This window comes from Pristiophorus japonicus, chromosome 6, assembly GCF_044704955.1.
Source record: "Pristiophorus japonicus isolate sPriJap1 chromosome 6, sPriJap1.hap1, whole genome shotgun sequence".
Taxonomy (NCBI): Eukaryota; Metazoa; Chordata; class Chondrichthyes; family Pristiophoridae; genus Pristiophorus; species Pristiophorus japonicus.
Window position 1 is genome coordinate 177,724,717 of NC_091982.1, and position 17,906 is coordinate 177,742,622.

General features: G+C 43.1%; 1 protein-coding gene across 4 annotated transcripts in view; it reads right to left on the reverse strand.

Annotated features, from left to right (window-relative positions):
• dcun1d1 (DCN1, defective in cullin neddylation 1, domain containing 1 (S. cerevisiae)) overlaps positions 1 to 17,906 on the reverse strand; it is a 104,010-nt gene that overhangs the window by 24,428 nt on the left and 61,676 nt on the right. For all 4 annotated transcript variants that reach the window (XM_070883432.1, XM_070883431.1, XM_070883433.1 and 1 more), the window contains exon 3: positions 6,162 to 6,330. In XM_070883432.1, the coding sequence (XP_070739533.1) occupies positions 6,162 to 6,330 (169 nt within the window). The remainder of the gene's footprint in view (positions 1 to 6,161; positions 6,331 to 17,906) is intronic.

A 17,906-nucleotide genomic window follows, 5' to 3' on the forward strand; every position in this document is an offset into this window, starting at 1 on the left:
TGAAACCCTTATTGTTGACTCTGACCAATGTGCAAGTTTTGCCTTTAATGCCAAGTCACTAGTGGCTTCTATTCAATGAATAACTAAAGAGCCAGGTGGTAGTGTTTGCTAATCTCCTGGAGTAGAAGGGGTTGTTTGGAAAAGAACTCCCACTTGGTAGCCCCACAAACTCATTTTACTGTGAATGCAGTAAGAAGCTGTGCCCTCCTTCAATGTCATTTTAAAATTGATACTACGTGAGTTTTGAAGGGTATGAAATGTGTCAGCAGTGGGGATTCATGCTCTGGTGCTTCTTACAGGGCAGATTTGCTTCCAAAAGACATCTTTTGTAGAATTATTTTATTAGTTCCTGGGATGTGGGTGTCGCTGGCAAGGCCAGCATTTATTGCCCATCCTTAATTGTGCTCGAGAAGGTGGTGGTGAGCCGTCTTCTTGAATCGCTGCAGTCCGTGTGGTAAAGGTACTCCCGACAGTGCTGTTAGAGGGTGTTCCAGGATGTTGACCCAGGTGATGATGAAGGAAAGGCAACATATTTCCAAGACAGGGTGGTGTGTAACTTGCAGGTGGTGGTATTCTCATGCACCTGTTGCCCTTGTCCTTCTAGGTGGTCGAGGTTGTGGGTTTGGGAGGCGCTGTCGAAGAAACCGTGGCGAGTTGCTGCAGTGCACCTTGTAGATGGTACACACTGCAGCCACGTTGTGCTGGTGGTGGAGTGAGGAATGTTTAAGGTGGTGGATGGGATGTCAATCAAGCGGGCTGCTTTGTCCTGGATGGTGTTGAGCTTCTTGAATGTTGTTGGGGCTGCACTCATCCAGGCAAGGGGTGAGTATTCCATCACACCCCTGATTTATGCCTTGCAGCTGATAGAAAGGCTTTAGGGAGTCATAAGGTGAGAATACCCAACCTCTGACCTGCTGTTGTACACACAGTATGTGTGTGATTGGTCCAGTTAAGTTTCTGGTCAATGGTGATTCCCAGGATGTTTATGGTGGGAGATTTGGCGATGGTAATGCCATTGAATGTCAAAGGGCAGTGGTTAGAGACAGTCATTGCCTGGCACTTGTGTGGCACAAATGTTGCTTGCCACTTATCAGTCCAAGCCTGAATGTCGTCCAGGTCTTACTGCATGCGGGCATGAACTCTTTCATTCTCTGAGGTGTTGCGAATGGAATTGAACACTGTGCAATCAACAAATGTGGCAGAGCCAGTTTTCATTGAATACACAAAAGTACTTTTGTTTTCACAACTCCGTGGGATGGAGAAGACTACATTTTTTTCAAAACATCCATCCAATTAGCCATATACATGCCTTAGTTTTTCACATCATTGGGCCATATCAACCGCGAGGTATAGTTTTTAAGTGTGGCAGTAAGGTAATTTCTAAATCAAATCCCTATAGTTATTCAGGCAATGTCCAATAGGATAATGTTAGTGGGGCTGAGGCAACAAAGAATACACAACCAAATCAAGAGCTTAATTCAGGAGAGACAATCAGAACCACTGAAGCCCAATGTCAAAATTGGTTGAAAGCTGCACCAATGCATTAGCGACAGAGGACTAACTAGTGGAGTGAATTTGGGCTCATCTTGAAGTACTTCACTCAATCCTAATCCATTGATTTAAAAGTCTGCATTAACTGCACCTGCTCAGGTGACTGGTGAGCAATATCAGCATCAATCGCAGCAGCATCTTTAGTATAGGAAAACATCCCAAGATACATGCACAAAACAGACACTGAGTCAAAAGAGATATTAGGAGCGGTGAGTAAAAACTTGGTCAAAGCAGTGGGTTTTAAGGAGGGTGTTAAAGGAGAGGGAAGTGAGGGAGGTAGAGAGAGATGGAGTTGAGGGAGTGGCTTCCAGAGCGTTGGACGTAGGCAGCTGAGGGGATAGTCATCAATAATGGAGTGAAGAGATGGGGATCTATGAGGCTGCAGTCAGAAGAAGAACAGAGCATTCTTGGAGAGAGAGGGGTGGGCTTGTAGCACTAGAGGAGCTTAGAGATGGGAAGGAACGAGTTCATGGAGGGAAATTGGAAGAACAATTATAAATTTGAGATGTTTGGAGACTAGGTGCTAATGTAGGTCAGCAATGATAGGGGTGACGGCTTTGGTGCTGGATTAGGACATGGGCAGTAGAGTCATGAATCAGCTAAGGCTTACCGAGGATGGAAGGTAGGCCAGGAGAGCATTAAAATTGCTGAGTCCGCACATGGATGAGGACTTCAGTTGCAGAAGGGCTCAGGCAGGGGAAGAGGCTAGTGATGTTACAAAGATTGCCTACTTCCACCAATGTAATAGGGAAGATAAGAAGTTGGAAGCTAAACTCAGGGTCAAACTGGACATCAAGCTTGCAAGTAGTCCGCTTCATATGAACATAATAGGAACAGGAGTAGGCCATTTGGCCCCTTGAGCCTGCTCAGCCATTCAATATCATGGCTGATCTGATCATGGACTCAGCCCCACTTCCCTGCCCACTCCCCATGACCCTTTACTCCCTTATCGCTCAAAGATCTGTTTACCACCGCCTTAAATACATTCAATGACCCAGCCTCCACAGCTCTATGGGGCAGAGAATTCCATAGATTTACAACCCTCAGAAGAAATTTCTCATCTCAGTTTGAAATTGGTGGCCCCTTATTCGAAGACTATATCCCCTAGTTTTAGTTTCCCCCATGAGTGGAAATATCCTCTCTACATTCATTTTGTCGAACCCTCTCATTATCTTATATGTTTCAATAAGATCACCTTTTATTTTTCTGAACTCCAATATGTATAGGTCGAACCTATCCTCATCTCCAGAATCAACCTAGTGAACCTTCTCTGAACAGCCTCCAATCCAAGTATATCCTTCCTTAAATACTGAGACCAAAACTGCTGCAGTACTCTAGGTGTGGCCTCACCAATACCCTGTGTAGTTGCAGCAGGACTTCTTTACTTTTATACTCTATCCCCCCTTGCAATAAAGGCCAACATTCCATTTGCCTTCCTGATTACTTGCCGTACCTGCATTCTAACTTTGTGTGTTTCATGCACAAGGACCCCCAGCTCTCTCTGTACTGCAGCACTTTGCAATTATTCTCCATTTAAATTATAATTTGCTTTTCTATTTTTTTCTGCCATTTTCCCACATTATGCTCCATCTGCCAAATTTCTGCCTACTCACTTAGCCTGATTATATCCCTTTGCAGGTTTTTTGTGTCCTCCTCGCAATTTGCTTTCTCACCTATCTTTGTATCAGCAGCAAACTTGGCCACATCACACTCGGTCCCTTCATCCAAATCATTAATATAGATTGTAAATAGTTGAGGACCCAGCACTGATCCCTGCGGCACCCCACTAGTCACTGTTTGCCAACTGGAAAATGACCCATTTATCCAGACTCTGTTTTCTGTTAGTTAGCCAATCCTCTATCCATGCTAATATATTGCCCCCAACCCAGAGAGCTTTTATCTTGTGCAGTAACCTCTTATCGAATGCCTTCTGAATTTCAGTCTGAAACAGTAGCCAGGGAAGGTGAAAAAGTTGGTGACGAAGGTAGAGCTTGTGGTGGGATCCAAAGACAATGGCTTGAACCTTCCCAACACTTAGCTGGAGGAAATTGTGGTTCATCTAAGACTGAAAGTTGGGCAAGCAGTCTGACATCAGAGACAGTGGAGGGTTGAGAAAGGTGGTGCAGAGGTAGAGCTGGCCATCATCAGTGCACATAAGGAAACTGACATGTCTGCAGATGATGTAACATAGATAGGAAAAGGAGGGGGGCAAGGATAGATCTTGATGGAGTCTGGAGGTGAGGGTGCAAATAGAAGTCATCGATAGCTATCCAATTGTAGCCAGAGCATTTCTAAGAGTTAAACCAAGTGAGGCAGTCCCACCAAGGTGGACAACTTAAGGAGGCGATAGAGGATGATGCTGTGGTCAACCATGTTGAAAACTGCACAAAGGTTGAGCAAGAGGAGACGGAGTAATGGACTACAATTAAAGACCATCACGTGACTTTTACTAAAGAAGATTTAGAATGCTGAAGGCAAAAACTTGCTTAAAAAGATAGTATTCTTCATTAGTCTTTTATAACCTACCTTTTAAAAAAAAAGACAAAATTCATAAAATGAAATGGCAGTTTAATTCAAATCATCATAGAAACCAGTATGGCCAATAGCAAAGAAAGCTTGAAAAACACCAAATTGGAGTGTTATGGTAAGCAAAAGCTTTCAGTGCTGTTGGAAAAAAAAATGGTTCTCGACAGCAGATACAACTGACCAATATTATTTGTAAGGGAAAGAATTAAGATAGCTGCTTATTACCATACTTGATATTTAATGAGAAAAATGAATGAGATTAGTTTTCTTTAATATATTCCATACATCATGGGCAAGTAAGCATCTAAATTATATTCTTGAACAATTTTGCTGCTAAAAATTTGTATTGAGATTTTTGCCAACTGGTTTGAACTACAAGTTTTGGTATTTTATACAAGCTTTGTTGATGATACAAAGCTGGGTGGGAATGCAAGTTGTGAGGAGAATGCAAAGAGACTTCAAGGGGATTTAGACAGGCTAAGTCAGGCAAGAACATGGCAAATGGAATATAATGTGGAGAAATCCACTTTGGTAGGTGAAATAGAAAAGCAAAATATTTTATTTTATAAATGGTGAGAGATTAGGAAATGCTGTTGTTCAGAGGGACCTGGGAGTCCTTGTACGCAAATCACTGAAAGTTAATACGAAGGTATAGCAAGCAATTAAGAAAGCAAATGGTATGTTGGCCTTTATTACAAGAGGATTTGAGTATGAGTAAAGACGTCTTACTGCAATTATATAGAGCCCTAGTGAGATCACACCTAGAGTATTGTGTATAGTTTTGGTCTCCTTACCTAAGGAAGGATATACTTGCCATAAAGGGAATGCAACAAAGGTTCACCAGACTGATTCCTGGGATGGGGGGGGATTTTCCTATGAGAGATTGAGTAGACTAGGCCTATATTCTATTCTCTAAATTATTCTCGAGTTTAAAAGAATGAGAGGTGATCTCATTGAAGCTGGGGAGTCTGGAACCAGGCTCAGAATAAGGCCATTTATGGGATGAGAAATTTCTTCACTCAAGAGGGTGGTGAATCTTTGGAATTCTCTACCGCAGAGGGCTGTGGGTGCTTAGTCGTTGAGTATATTCAAGACAGAGATCGATAGATTTATGGTTATTAAGGGAATCAAGGGATGTGGGGACAGTGTAGGAAAGTGGAGTTGAGATGGAAGATCAGCCATGATCTTATTGGTTGGCAGAGCAGGCTCAAGGGGCCAAATTCTTATGTTCTGATAGTCTTTATTTTCACCCTTTGCTGTACAGAGACGAAAATGCTTTTTAACCTTAGATTAGATTACTCAGTTGAAGAAATATCAATAGCACAAAATGTTTTAGAACATACAAACATATTAAATTTTATAAATTTAAATATTTCCCAGTAGCCCCATTGCAGTACTTACCTTCTACTGATTTAACTATTAAAACTAGATTTATACTGCAAATATGATAACGTTGCCTCTGACTTACAAGAGCATAGTAGCTTTCCAGACAAAGGGAGCTACAAACTAGAGTCCAGTCTTCACCATAAATAGAAACATTGCTGAAATCAAGGCAGAGGCCAAACAACAAGGGACTAATGTAAGTGGCTGAAGTAATCCCACACCATGCAGGCTGAAGGCAATTTCACTACCAATCCCTTTGTACAGAGTTTGCTCAACGACTGCAGTTGTTAGAGCAAATGTTTTAAAATCTTGTCCAAAACAATTGAGTGCGTGGGCACCTAATACTTGTCTGGTTTCAAATATATTTGTTTTAAATCGCTGGGGAAGCCCTGTATAAATGTGTAGCTGTGAAATCCCTTCTCTATGCAGGAAAAAGGAGGAGGGCTTCAGCACTCAGGGCAACAGCTATGTCCTTTTGCTTTCTCTGCTGCTCTCCGTTCTGTAAAAATGGTTTTCATAGCGGGGAAGTCCAAAATCTGGATCTACAGAACGAATTGTTGAAAATTGGTACTATTAAATTGTTATTGAAGTCTATATAACTGAAACATAGATCTGTAGAATTTCAGTGAATAAATGTACTGAAGCTTTATCAAACATAATTTTCTATTCTTAGACATATACAAATACATTATTTTACTTACCCTAATTCTGTCATACCATCTATGAATTCTTGCTTTGAGAATTCACACTGTGTGGCTGCTCGAAATTTCCATGCAATGACCAGTACACTGATACTGGCTGGATCCAATCCTAAATCATCGCAGAACTGTTGAATACCATCTATTCCTATTTTATTTTCATCTTGCGGATCTAAAAGAAACAAAAAATACACATTTACTCAGAATATGTTAATCTTTTTAAGAAGTGCCTGCTTAACTGGTTGGTTGCACTCATACACTGGAATCAGAAGATCAAGAGTTCAAACTCCACTTGAACACATAATCTAGACTGACATTTCAGACCACCACCAGAGGAGTGCTCCAATTTTGAGATACCATCCTTCAGATGAGATGTTACCTTAAGGTCCTGCCTACCCCTTCTGGGGTTGAGGTAGACAAGAGAATTGCTTTCCCAGTACCCTGACCAACATACTTTCTACAACCACCACCACCAAAAACAAACAACGACAACTTGTATTTATATAGCGCCTATCCCAAGGCACTTCACAGGAGCGTCATTAAACAAAATTTGACACCGAGCCACACAAGGAGTTATTAGGACAGATGACCAAAAGCTTGGTCAAAGGGGTAGATTTTAAGGAGCACATTAAAGGAGGAGAAAGAGGTAGAGAGGTTTAGGGAGGGAATTCCAAAGCTTGGGCCTCAAGCAGCTGAAGGCAGGGCCACCGATGGTGGAGTGATTAAAATTGGGGATGCGCAAGAGGTCAGAATTGGAAGAGTGCAGAGATCTTGGAGGGTGGTAGGACTGGAGGAGATTAGAGATAGGAATATACTAGTTATTTATTTCACTGCTGTGCACAAAATAACTGCTGCATTTGTTTACATAATAGTGAAGAGCTTTAGGATGTTTGGGAAAAATGATAAGGTGCTTTGATGAGCTCAATTAGATGAAAAAACAAAAGCACACAATGGTGATCATTCCCATGCTACCATATACAGATGTGATACAATTATATAACTATTTACAAGTGGGCATGGCGTTACTATACTGCAGATATTTGTTTCAAGTGAAATGGAACTATATTGCAGGTTCCATAGTATTCATTCTTAGAGAATTCAACCAATCACCACGAAAATGCCAATTAAATGTCGTCTGGAAAGTCAGCTTCTTGGCAGCATTATAAATTTAAAATGAAGCTTAAAATATTCACAGGCAGACTAACAGATTCCTTGGAAACCTTTTTAAAAACAAAATTTTTTGAGGGGTGCAATTATACTGCAGCGAGTGCAAAAGAGTTGGTTTCCCATTAATGCCTAAATTTAATTTGGGCCCGGAACAGACCACCAAGGAATTCCCCAATAAAAAACCCTCCAGTACCTTTATGAAGTTGGGGATGCAATAGAGACAAGACCAGAACAATACCAGCCGCCAGCCACAGCATGAGCTGAGAAATACTCTATACTTTTGTTTGCCACTTGGAACTTGTACTTTCTGTACCTAAACATTCCTCTTCCATTAGCAGCCTTTAACTGCCATTAAATAATTACTCTCACTCTTTCCTACATTACTTTACATTGATCCGTACTGAACTTTGCTTGCCATGCAAGTCATTGTACTCGATCTCCAGCTTTCCTGTTTGAACGTTATGCCCAGCAGATCTTTGTCTGCTGCACAATCACACACCAAATTAAACATTCTGCACAAACTACGACGGTACTAATTAATGATAGGGGTTCCAGGACTGAACCCAACAGGACATCTCCACTTGCCTCCAGCTACCATTTCATATGTACAATATTCAAAAAGCTATGTTTAGAGTAATTAGCTGAATAGTAAGCTACATTTATCCCAGTATCAACATATAACAATGTTCTGCCTTAGAGGGTAGAACATACTCTGTCACATTAGACAAGCTGCAATATACAACGAGACAGAGAAATAGAACAAGATGCATATCTTGAGCTACAAAATTTTGTAAAGGAGCCCATGTTTTGTGAATAACTTGCAATAGGGTGTTTGCAATAGTATTAAATCTGATGAGACTAATCTACGCGGCCAAACAACAGTAGAAACATTGGCCCAGAATTTGCTGGAGCGGGGCATCGTGCCCAGTTTGTCAAACCTTTTTTTCCTCACCCTTCAGTTCGAATTTTTTTTACATTTTTTTTATTTAAAGTGCCTTTAGTTGAAAATGCGAGCTGGATGAACAACGGGGCCAACAGTCTATCTCCTTATCCAATGAGATTGAAGGATATAGAAATAAACAGGAATGATGGAAAAGGAAAAATGGTGAATTAGAGTCAAATTAGATACTGAAAGAGAAAGAGAGGGGGAATGAAAGATTGGACCAAGAGAGGAAAAAAACGAGATAAAAGGAAAAGAAAAAGAAATGTAAAGAAATCAATTCAAATTTACAATTTTAAATACCTGTAGAAATAATTTACTCTCTGCAGGAATAAGATGCCACACTTTCAGTTGTTCCCTTTCTGGCCCAGAGGGGTTGAGTGGCATTGCAGGAACATAAATCTCGTCATTAAAAGTGTCCTTACGTGTTATAGACCAGCCCTCCCAGAAATAGTGGAGAATGAGGAACTAAAAGAAATTAGTAAAAAAAAAGTACTGGAGAAATTAGTGGGACTGAAAGCAGATAAATCCCCTGGACCTGATGGTCTACATCCTACGGTTTTGAAAGAGGTGGCTATAGAGATAGTGGACGCATTGGTTGTCATCTAAGATTCTAGAAAGGTTTGCATGGATTGGAAGGTAGCAAATGTAACCCCACTATTTAAGAAAGGAGGGAGAAAAAACAGGGAACTACAGACCAGCTAGTCTGACATCAGTTGTAGGGAAAATGCTAGAATCTATTAAGGACTTGGTAACAGGGCACTTAGAAAATAATAATAGGACTGAGCAGAGTCAACACTGATTTATGAAAGGGAAATTATGTTTCACAAATCTGTTAAGAGTTTTTTTGAGGTTGTAACTAGCAGAATAGATAAGGGGAAAATCAGTGGATGTGGTGTATTTGGATTTTCTAAAGGCATTTGACAAGGTGCCACACAAGAGGTTACTAAACAAAATTAGGGCTCATGGGATTGGGGGTAATATACTAGCATGGATTGAGGATTAGTTAAAGGACAGAAAACAGAGTAGGAATAAACGGGTCATTTTTGGGTTGGCAGACTGTAAGTAGTGGGATACCACAAGGATCAGTGCTTAGGTCTCAGCTATTCACAATCTATATCAATGATTTGGATGAGGGGACCAAAGTTTGTTGATAATACAAAGCTAGGTGGAATGTAAATTGTGAGGAAGATGCAAAGAGATTTCAAGGGAATATAGACATGCTAAGTGAGTAGTCAAGAACATGGCAAATAGAATATAATGCGGAGAAATGTGAGGTTGTCCACTTTGATAGGAAAAATAGAAAAGCAGTATTTTTTTTAAAATGGTGAGAGATTGGGAAATGTTGGTGTTCAGAGGGACCGGGGGGTCCTTGTACATGAATCACAAAGTTAACATGCAGGTACAGCAAGCAATTAAGAAAGCAAATAGTATGTTGGCCGTTATTACAAGAGGATTTGAGTATAAAAGTAAAGATATCTTACTGAAATTATACAGAGCCCTGGTGAGACCACACCTGGAGTATTGTATACAGTTTTGGTCTCCTTACTCCCTTGCCATTGAGGGAATGCAACTGTTAGAGAGAAAGATTTTCCAATAAAGCAACGGCACCTGTAGCATAATGTTAGAATTAAAATATGTAACTGTAGTATTAAATGTGTGTGTAAAATGTATAAAGATGGCTGCTCGTGGTTCAGCCAAGCCTCAAGGGATTTCAGCTAGCAGAAAGAGACTGCATTCCTAGTTACTGATAACTGCTGCTTCTCACACAGGAATACACATTAAAAAAAAAGAGTTCGGCAGATGTCCCTAATCAACGGGCTTTCAGGCCTCAGACAAGATGTCCTGGTCCATGCTAGAACAATACAACTCTAACAGGATTAAGATAAGTAGACGGCCCAGAGACAGCACCCAAGGACAGTAAGATAAGGGGGGCCCGGACCATGTCACAAGACCATGAATAACTCTTAGCAACGCACGAGGCAATCATGCAGCCACCTAATGTTTAGAGACCACTTCTATTGCTCTATTTGAATCTATATGTAATCTATAATCAATATGATTGGATAGTGTCCGGCCGAAATGGGCTGATGCAACTGTAGTAAACTGTTGTAAAACATAAAAATCCATGAAACCCTTTATTCGGCGGAGAGAGGTACCTGGACCCACCGGCGTAATAACCCGTTTTGATGTATGGACCGACCCCAAGTAACGAGTGATTCTTGGAAGGTACATTCGCACTAACACAACAAAGGTTCACCAGACTGATTCCTGGGATGGGGGGGGGGGGGCGGGGTGGGGGATTATCCTATGCGGAGAGATAGAGTAGACGAGGCCTATATCCTCTAGAGCTTAGATGAATGAGAGTTGATCTCACTGAAAAATACAAAATTCTTACAGTAGATGTTTCCTCTGGCTAGGGTGTCTAGAGCCAGGGGTCACAGTTTCAGAATAAGGGGTCGGCCATTTAGGACTGAGATAAGGAGAAACTTCTTCATTCAGAGGGTGGTGAGTCTTTGTAATTCTCTACTGCAGAAGGCCGTGGATGCTCAGTCGTTGAGTATATTCAAGACAGAGATCGATAAGATTTTTGAATATTAAGGGAATCAAGGGATATAGGGATAGTGCAGGAAAGTAGAGTTGAGGTAGGTGATCAGCCATGATCTTATTGAATAGCAGAGCAGGCTCGAAGGTCCGAATGGCCTACTTCTGCTCCTATTTCTTAGGTTATGTTCTTAAGTCACAAGATGGTTCACATACCTGCTGCTGCTTTTCCAAATTCAAACAGAAATGTTTGGCTTCAGGGAGACTTGTACTAAATTCTGCAGTAGACCAGAGAAATGGCTGATGTCTTCCCTTCCCCAACTTCTCGGTTTCCATTTCCGAGGATAGGCCATTGACAAACATCCACTATAAGCCCACTGACTCCCACAGCTATCTGGACTACACTTCCTTCCACCCAGCTTCCCTCAAGGACTGTATCCCATTCTTCCAGTTTCTCCATCTCCGTTCTGACAGTGCTTCAGATACATCTTCCTTTTTCCTCAACTGAGGATTCCCCTCTACTGTGGTTGACTTGGACCTCGCCCATGTCCATTCCATTTCCCACACATCTGCTCTCATCCCTTCCCCTTCCTCCAAGACAATAGGGTTCCCCTTGTCCTCACATTTTACCCCAGCAGCCTCCAGACAATGGATCATCTTCCGCCAGTTCTGCCACCTCAAGCGTGATCCCACTGCCAAACCCATCTTCCCCTCCCAACATTCCAAAGGGACCGCACTCTCTGCAACACCCTGGTCCACTCCTCAATTACCCAAACGCCCCCTCCCCTTCCTGTGCACCTCCTCCATTCACACCATCCAGGTCCCCAAACACTCCTTTCAGGTGAAACAGCGATTTACTTGTACTTTTTGCAATTTAGTATACTGTATTCACTGCTCACGACGTGGTCACCTCCACATTGGGGTAACCAAACGCAGATTGGGTGACCGCTTTGCGGAACACCTCTTTTCAGTCCGCAAGCGTGACATCAAGGTTCCAGTTGCCTTTAATTCTCAACTCTACTCCCACTCTGACCTACACTGTTCCAACGAAGCTCAACATATGCTCAAGGAACAGCACCTCATCTTTATATTATGCACTTTACAGCCTTCTGGACTCGCATCAAGTTCAACATCAGACGTAACCAGTGCCCTTTCCTCCTCCTCTCCGCTACCCCCCCCCCTTCCCCAATTGCAGCTGATGATTCTGCTATATCCATTTACACCTCTTCTAGATCCATCTTTTGTTTCTTTATTTGTTCCATTACCATCTCCTTTTGCTTTGTACAATCATACCTTTTGTCATTTAATCATTCCTGCCTTCCATCCGATCACAGTCCTTCCCTTGTGTTATTTTTCCCCCTCCCCCTTTCCCTGCACTTGCTTAAAATCTGTTACATCTCTAACTTTTTCCAGTTCTGACAAAAGGTCATCGACTTGAAATGTTAATACTTTCTCTCAACAGATGCTCCAGGACCTGCTGAGTATTTTCAGCATTTTCTGTTTTTATATCCAAGAACCTAAATCTGGTGCTCAACTGAAAACTTGGCAATATTGCCTTTCTGGGAGCAAGGGCAGGTGGGCAGCAACAGCTTTTCTGCTGGCAGTAGTCTCTTAGATTTTCAAAGAACACAGCTGACAGGCAGTCGGCAAACAATATATGCAGAGACTGCAAAAGGGACATGATCGGGGCCTGGGGAGGCACGAGTACGGGGTCAAGGGCCCAGGGGCAGCACGGACCAGCCCACACTGATGTGTGTGTACTAGGTCCGTGCAGCAGAGCTGGTCTCCAGTCATCTTGGGTAATCCTTGCCACTGGACCAAGACCTAACTTTGTCAAGCCTGTGTGGTGGCTGATGTGCAACAGCCACCACACGTTTAAAAAAATTCACACACAGGCATCTTCCACCCTTCAGGATGTAGTTCGGGTCCTTCACTGAAACACCGGTGAACTCGTCCATGTTTTTGGCATGGAAGTCATCCTCGTTCCGACGACGAGGACGAGGAGGATGATGATGGATACAAGAGACAGTTTCCGGCTCATTGCTGGGAACCCACCTTTGCAACACCAAATTGTCAAAATGGCAAGGGAGGTGCATAGATGGATGAAAGACTGACAGTTTTCAATCTCCTGCACTCCATCAAGTCCCCTCCGCCCCCGCCCCCCATCAAAAATACAAAATTCTGCCAAAAATAGTCTCTAGCCCTACTTCCAAGAAACCAACATCCCTTCCCCCGATTTCTACCAGACTCTAAGAACATAGGAAATAGGAACAGGAGTAGGTCATACAATCCATCGAGCCTGCTCTGCCATACAATATCATGGCTGAACTTCTAAATCAACTCCACTTTCTCAGCCGATCCCCATATTCCTGGAGTCGCTCAGTGCCCAAAAAATCTATTTATCTCAGTCTTGAAAAAACTCGGACTGAGCAGCCACATGGGGGTAGTGAATTACAAAGATTTAAAACTCTCAGAATGAAGAAATTTCTCCTCATTTCAGTCCTAAATGGCCGACCCCTTATCCTGAGACTATCACCCCTAGTTCTAGACTCTCCAGTCAGGGGAAACAGCCTCTCAGCATCTACCTCATCAAGATCTCCAAGAATTTTATACATTTCAATGATACCTCTTATTCTTCCAAACTCCAGAGAATATAGAATCTCTCCATAGGACAGCTCGCTCATCCCAGGAACTAATCTAATGAACCTTAACTGCACACTCTCTCAGGCAAGTATATCCTTCATTAGGTAAGGAGACCAAAATTGTACCAAGTACTCCAGTGTGATCTCACCAAAGCCCTATATAACTATAGCAAGGCTTCCTTACTTCAACCCCCTTGCAAGAAAGGCTAATATACTATTTGTCTTCCTAATTGCTTGCTGAACCTGCACATTAGTTTTCTGTGATTTGTGTACAAGAACCTCCAAATCCCTCTGGATACCATATACTAGTCTCACCTTTTAAAAAAATATTCTGCTTTCCATTCTTCCTACCAAAGTGAATAATTTCACACTTCCCCACATTATACACCATCTTGTCTAATCGCCTACTAGTCTATATCCCTTTCATCATCATCATAGGCGGTCCCTCGAAAGAGGATGACTTGCTTCCACGCCAAAAAATAGACGAGTTCACAGATGTTTCAAAGAAGGACCCCAACTACATCCTAAAGGGTGGATGACTGCGTTGATTTTTTTTTAATGTGGCGTGGCCGTTGCACACCAGCCACCACACAGGCTTGATAGAGCTAGGTCTTGGTCCAGTAGCAAGGATTACGCAAGACGACTGGAGACCAGCTCTGCTGCATGGAACTAGTGCGCACATGTATCTCAGTGTGGGCTGGTCCGTGCTGTCCCTGGGCCCCATCACGTCTTTCTACAGACTCTAGCCACTCCTGCTGTATCTGCCCACACTCCAATCACCGACCTGGATCTTGATGACATCACTCTTCACAGCGGTCACCCTCCTGCACCAGCTCGCGCTGTACCTTGCAGTGGTACGCCTCCACGCTGCCCATGGCCACCACTCGCCGCTCCTTTTATGACCCCGATCTGCCGCTGATGTTCCCTCGCAGGTCAACTATCCACTGACGGTTGACGTTTTTAAATCGGGGCCTTCTGCACCATTTGCAACCTCGGAGTCCTAACAGCTTATTTTCCCACTTAATTTTGTATAGTCAGCAAACTTGGATATATTGCACTCGGTCCCGCTCATCCAAGTAATTGATATACATTGTAAATAGCCGAGGCCCAAGCATGCGACCAGTTACACCCTGCCATCCCGAAAATGACCAGTGTATTCCTACTCACTTTTATGTCCGTTAACCAATCCTCAATCCAGGCAAATATATTACCCCCAATCCCAAGATCCCTAATCTTGTCACAAACCTCTTGTGTGGCAACTCATCAAATGGACTTCTGAAAATTTTCCTTCCTGCAATTCTCACCTCACCCTCAGTAAGCTCCCTCCCTGCTGGAGTGGAGCTAATCTACAGAACAAACAGGAAACTGTTCAATCTCCATCGCCTCCAATCCAGATCCAAGGTCGCTCCATCCTCAGTCATTGAATGCAGGTACTCGTAGGTCGAACTTCAAACCATCAATACCTTCACCGAAGCGTACGAGAGCATGGGCCTTACGCTAAACACCCGTAAAACAAAGGTTGTCCACCAACATGCCCTTGCCACACAATACTGCCCCACCCCCCCCCCACGATTATCAAAACCCCGATGAGGCCTTGGACAACGTGGACAATTTTCCATACCTCGGGTGCCTACTGTCAAACGTCAATGACAAAGTTCAACACCACCATCAGTGTGCCAGTGCAGCCTTTGGTCACCTGAGGAAGTGTGTGTTTGAAGACCAGGACCTCAAACCCTGCACCAAGCTCATGGTCTACAGAGTAGTAGAGATACCTGCCTTCCTATATGCTTCAGAGGTGTGGACCATGTACAGCAGACACCTCAAAGCTCTGGAAAGGTACCACCAACACTGCCTCCACAAGATCCTGCAAATCCATTGGCAGGATAGGTGCACCCGAGTGTTCTCGCTCAGGCCAACATCCCCAGCATCGAAGCATTGACCACGCTCGATCAGCTCCGTTGGATGGGCCACATCGTCCGCATGCCCGATAGGAGACTCCCAAAACAAGCGTACAACTCGGAGCTCCGACGCAGCAAGAGAGCCCCAGGGAGGCAGAGGAAACGCTTCAAGGACACCCTTGAAATATCCCCACCGACACCTGGGAATCTCTGGCCCAAGACTGCTCAAAGTGGAGAAGCATCTAGGAAGGCGCCGAATACCTCGAGTCTGTTCGCCAGGAGCAAGCAGAAGCCAAGCACAAAGAGTGCTCGACAACCCAAGCACCACCGTCCCCCCCAACCGCCTCTTCAACCACCGTCTGCCCCACCTGTGACAGAGACTGTAGGTCTCGCATTGGACTCAGTCACCAGAGAACTCATTTTTAGTGCGGAAGCAAGTCATCCTCGGTTCCAAGGGACTGCCCAAGAGAAGGCTACTATATCCACTGGTTCCCTCTTATCTACCCTGGTAGATACAACCTCAAAAAATTCTAATAGATTTCCCAAACATGATTTCCCTTTCATAAAACCATGCTGACTCTGCCTAATCATATTTGCAGTTGTAATGACAGCAAAGCTTTCAACGTTTGCCGTCATTACGGTATAAAATTGACAGCAACTTCTGGCATCTGCAAATGCGAAGTGGAAATATGGAGGTTGCTGTTAAGTGATACCCTGCTCCTCCACTGTTGCAGTCTTCGCAGATGCAATTAATACAGAATCAGTGATTTAACGTGAACTTCAACTTTTTACGCACTATTCTCACTCTTAAAAACCATGGAAAAAGTTAAGCCTTGTTGAATGAAGTGGAACTGAGTTTAATGGCGTACGAAGTTATAATTACTGCTGAATAACCTCTCTGGCCCTGTAAAACTAATTTTAGAAGCATGGAGTGTCATTCCCACCATTCCATGATTTTAAAAATCCATACATTTTTAAAAACAACAATTCTTTAAGTTTATGAATTATATTTCAGCTTCTCCCTTAATCCCATGTGCATGTCCCAATCTTTATTTTGCTTTCTATAAAATGATTGAAAAGTAAATGATAATCATTGCTTTTTATTTCCTGGTTTGCGGTCTGTGAAAATTCTTCAACCCGATTGGCTGCTCAGCCTGCTTGATGACTTCACTGTTCCTGGACGCCATACATCCCCTATAGATAGCACCAGGTTGGAAGTCATGTCGGAATAGAGGAAATCAATGTCACAGAACTTGCTAAGTCTTTGTGGGCAGCTTTCCTCAAGATCAGCGGTGAGTGCAGTCCTTTCGCCGCTTATCACAAAATCCGAGCCATTGAGATTTTCCAAATGCCCTGTTACCACATCCTTAATAGCTTCTAGCATTTTCCCTACATCTGATGTCAGGTTAACTGGCCTATGGTTCCCTGTTGCCTCCCTCCTTTCATGAACAGCAGGGTTACATTTGCTATCTTCCAATCTATGGGGACTGTTGCGGAATCAAGGGAATTCTGGAAGATCAAAACCAATGCAGCCACTATCACTGCAACCACCTCTTTCAAAATCCAAGTGTGTAGGCCATCAGGTCCAGGGGAGTCGTCAGCCTCTAGAGGAGTATTCAGAATAAGGTGGACAAATTAACTGCGCAGATAGCAATTAATGGATATGATGTAATTGACATCACCGAGACATGGCTCCAGGGTGACCAAGGCTGGGAACTCAACATCCAGGGGTATTCAACATTTAGGAAGGATAGACAGAAAGAAAAAGGAGGCAGGGTGGTGTTGTTGGTTAAAGAGGAAATTAATGCAATAGTAAGGAGGGACATTAGTTTGGATGATGTGGAATCAGTATGGGTGGAGCTGCGGAATACCAAAGGGCAGAAAACACTAGTGGGAGTTGTGTACAGACCACCAAATAGTAGTAGTGAGGTTGGGGACAGCATCAAACAAGAAATAAGGGATGTGTGCAGTAAAGGTACAGCAGTTATCATGGGCGACTTTAATCTACATATTGACTGGGCTAACCAAACTGATAGCAATGCAGTAGAAGAGGATTTCCTGGACTGTATTAGGGATGGTTTTCTAGACCAATAGGTCAAGGAACCAACTAGAGAGCTGGCCATCCTAGACTGGGTGATGTGTAATGAGAAGGGACTTATTAGCAATCTTGTTGTGCGAGGCCCCTTGGGGAAGAGTGATCATAACATGGTAGAATTCTTTATTAAGATGGAGAGTGACACAGTTAATTCAGAAACTAGGGCCTGAACTTAAGGAAAGATAACTTCGATGGTTTGAGATGTGAATTGGCTAGAATAGGCTGGCAAATGATACTTAAAGGGTTGACGGTTGATAGGCAATGGCAAACATTTAAAGGTCACATGGATGAACTATAGCAATTGTACATCCCTGTCTGGAGTAAAAATAAAACAGGGAAGGTGGCTCAACCGTGGCGAACAAGGGAAATTAAGGAAAGTGTTAAATCCAAGGAAGAGGCAAAAAATTGGCCAGACAAAGCAACAAACCTGAGGACTGGGAGAAATTTAGAATTCAGCAGAGG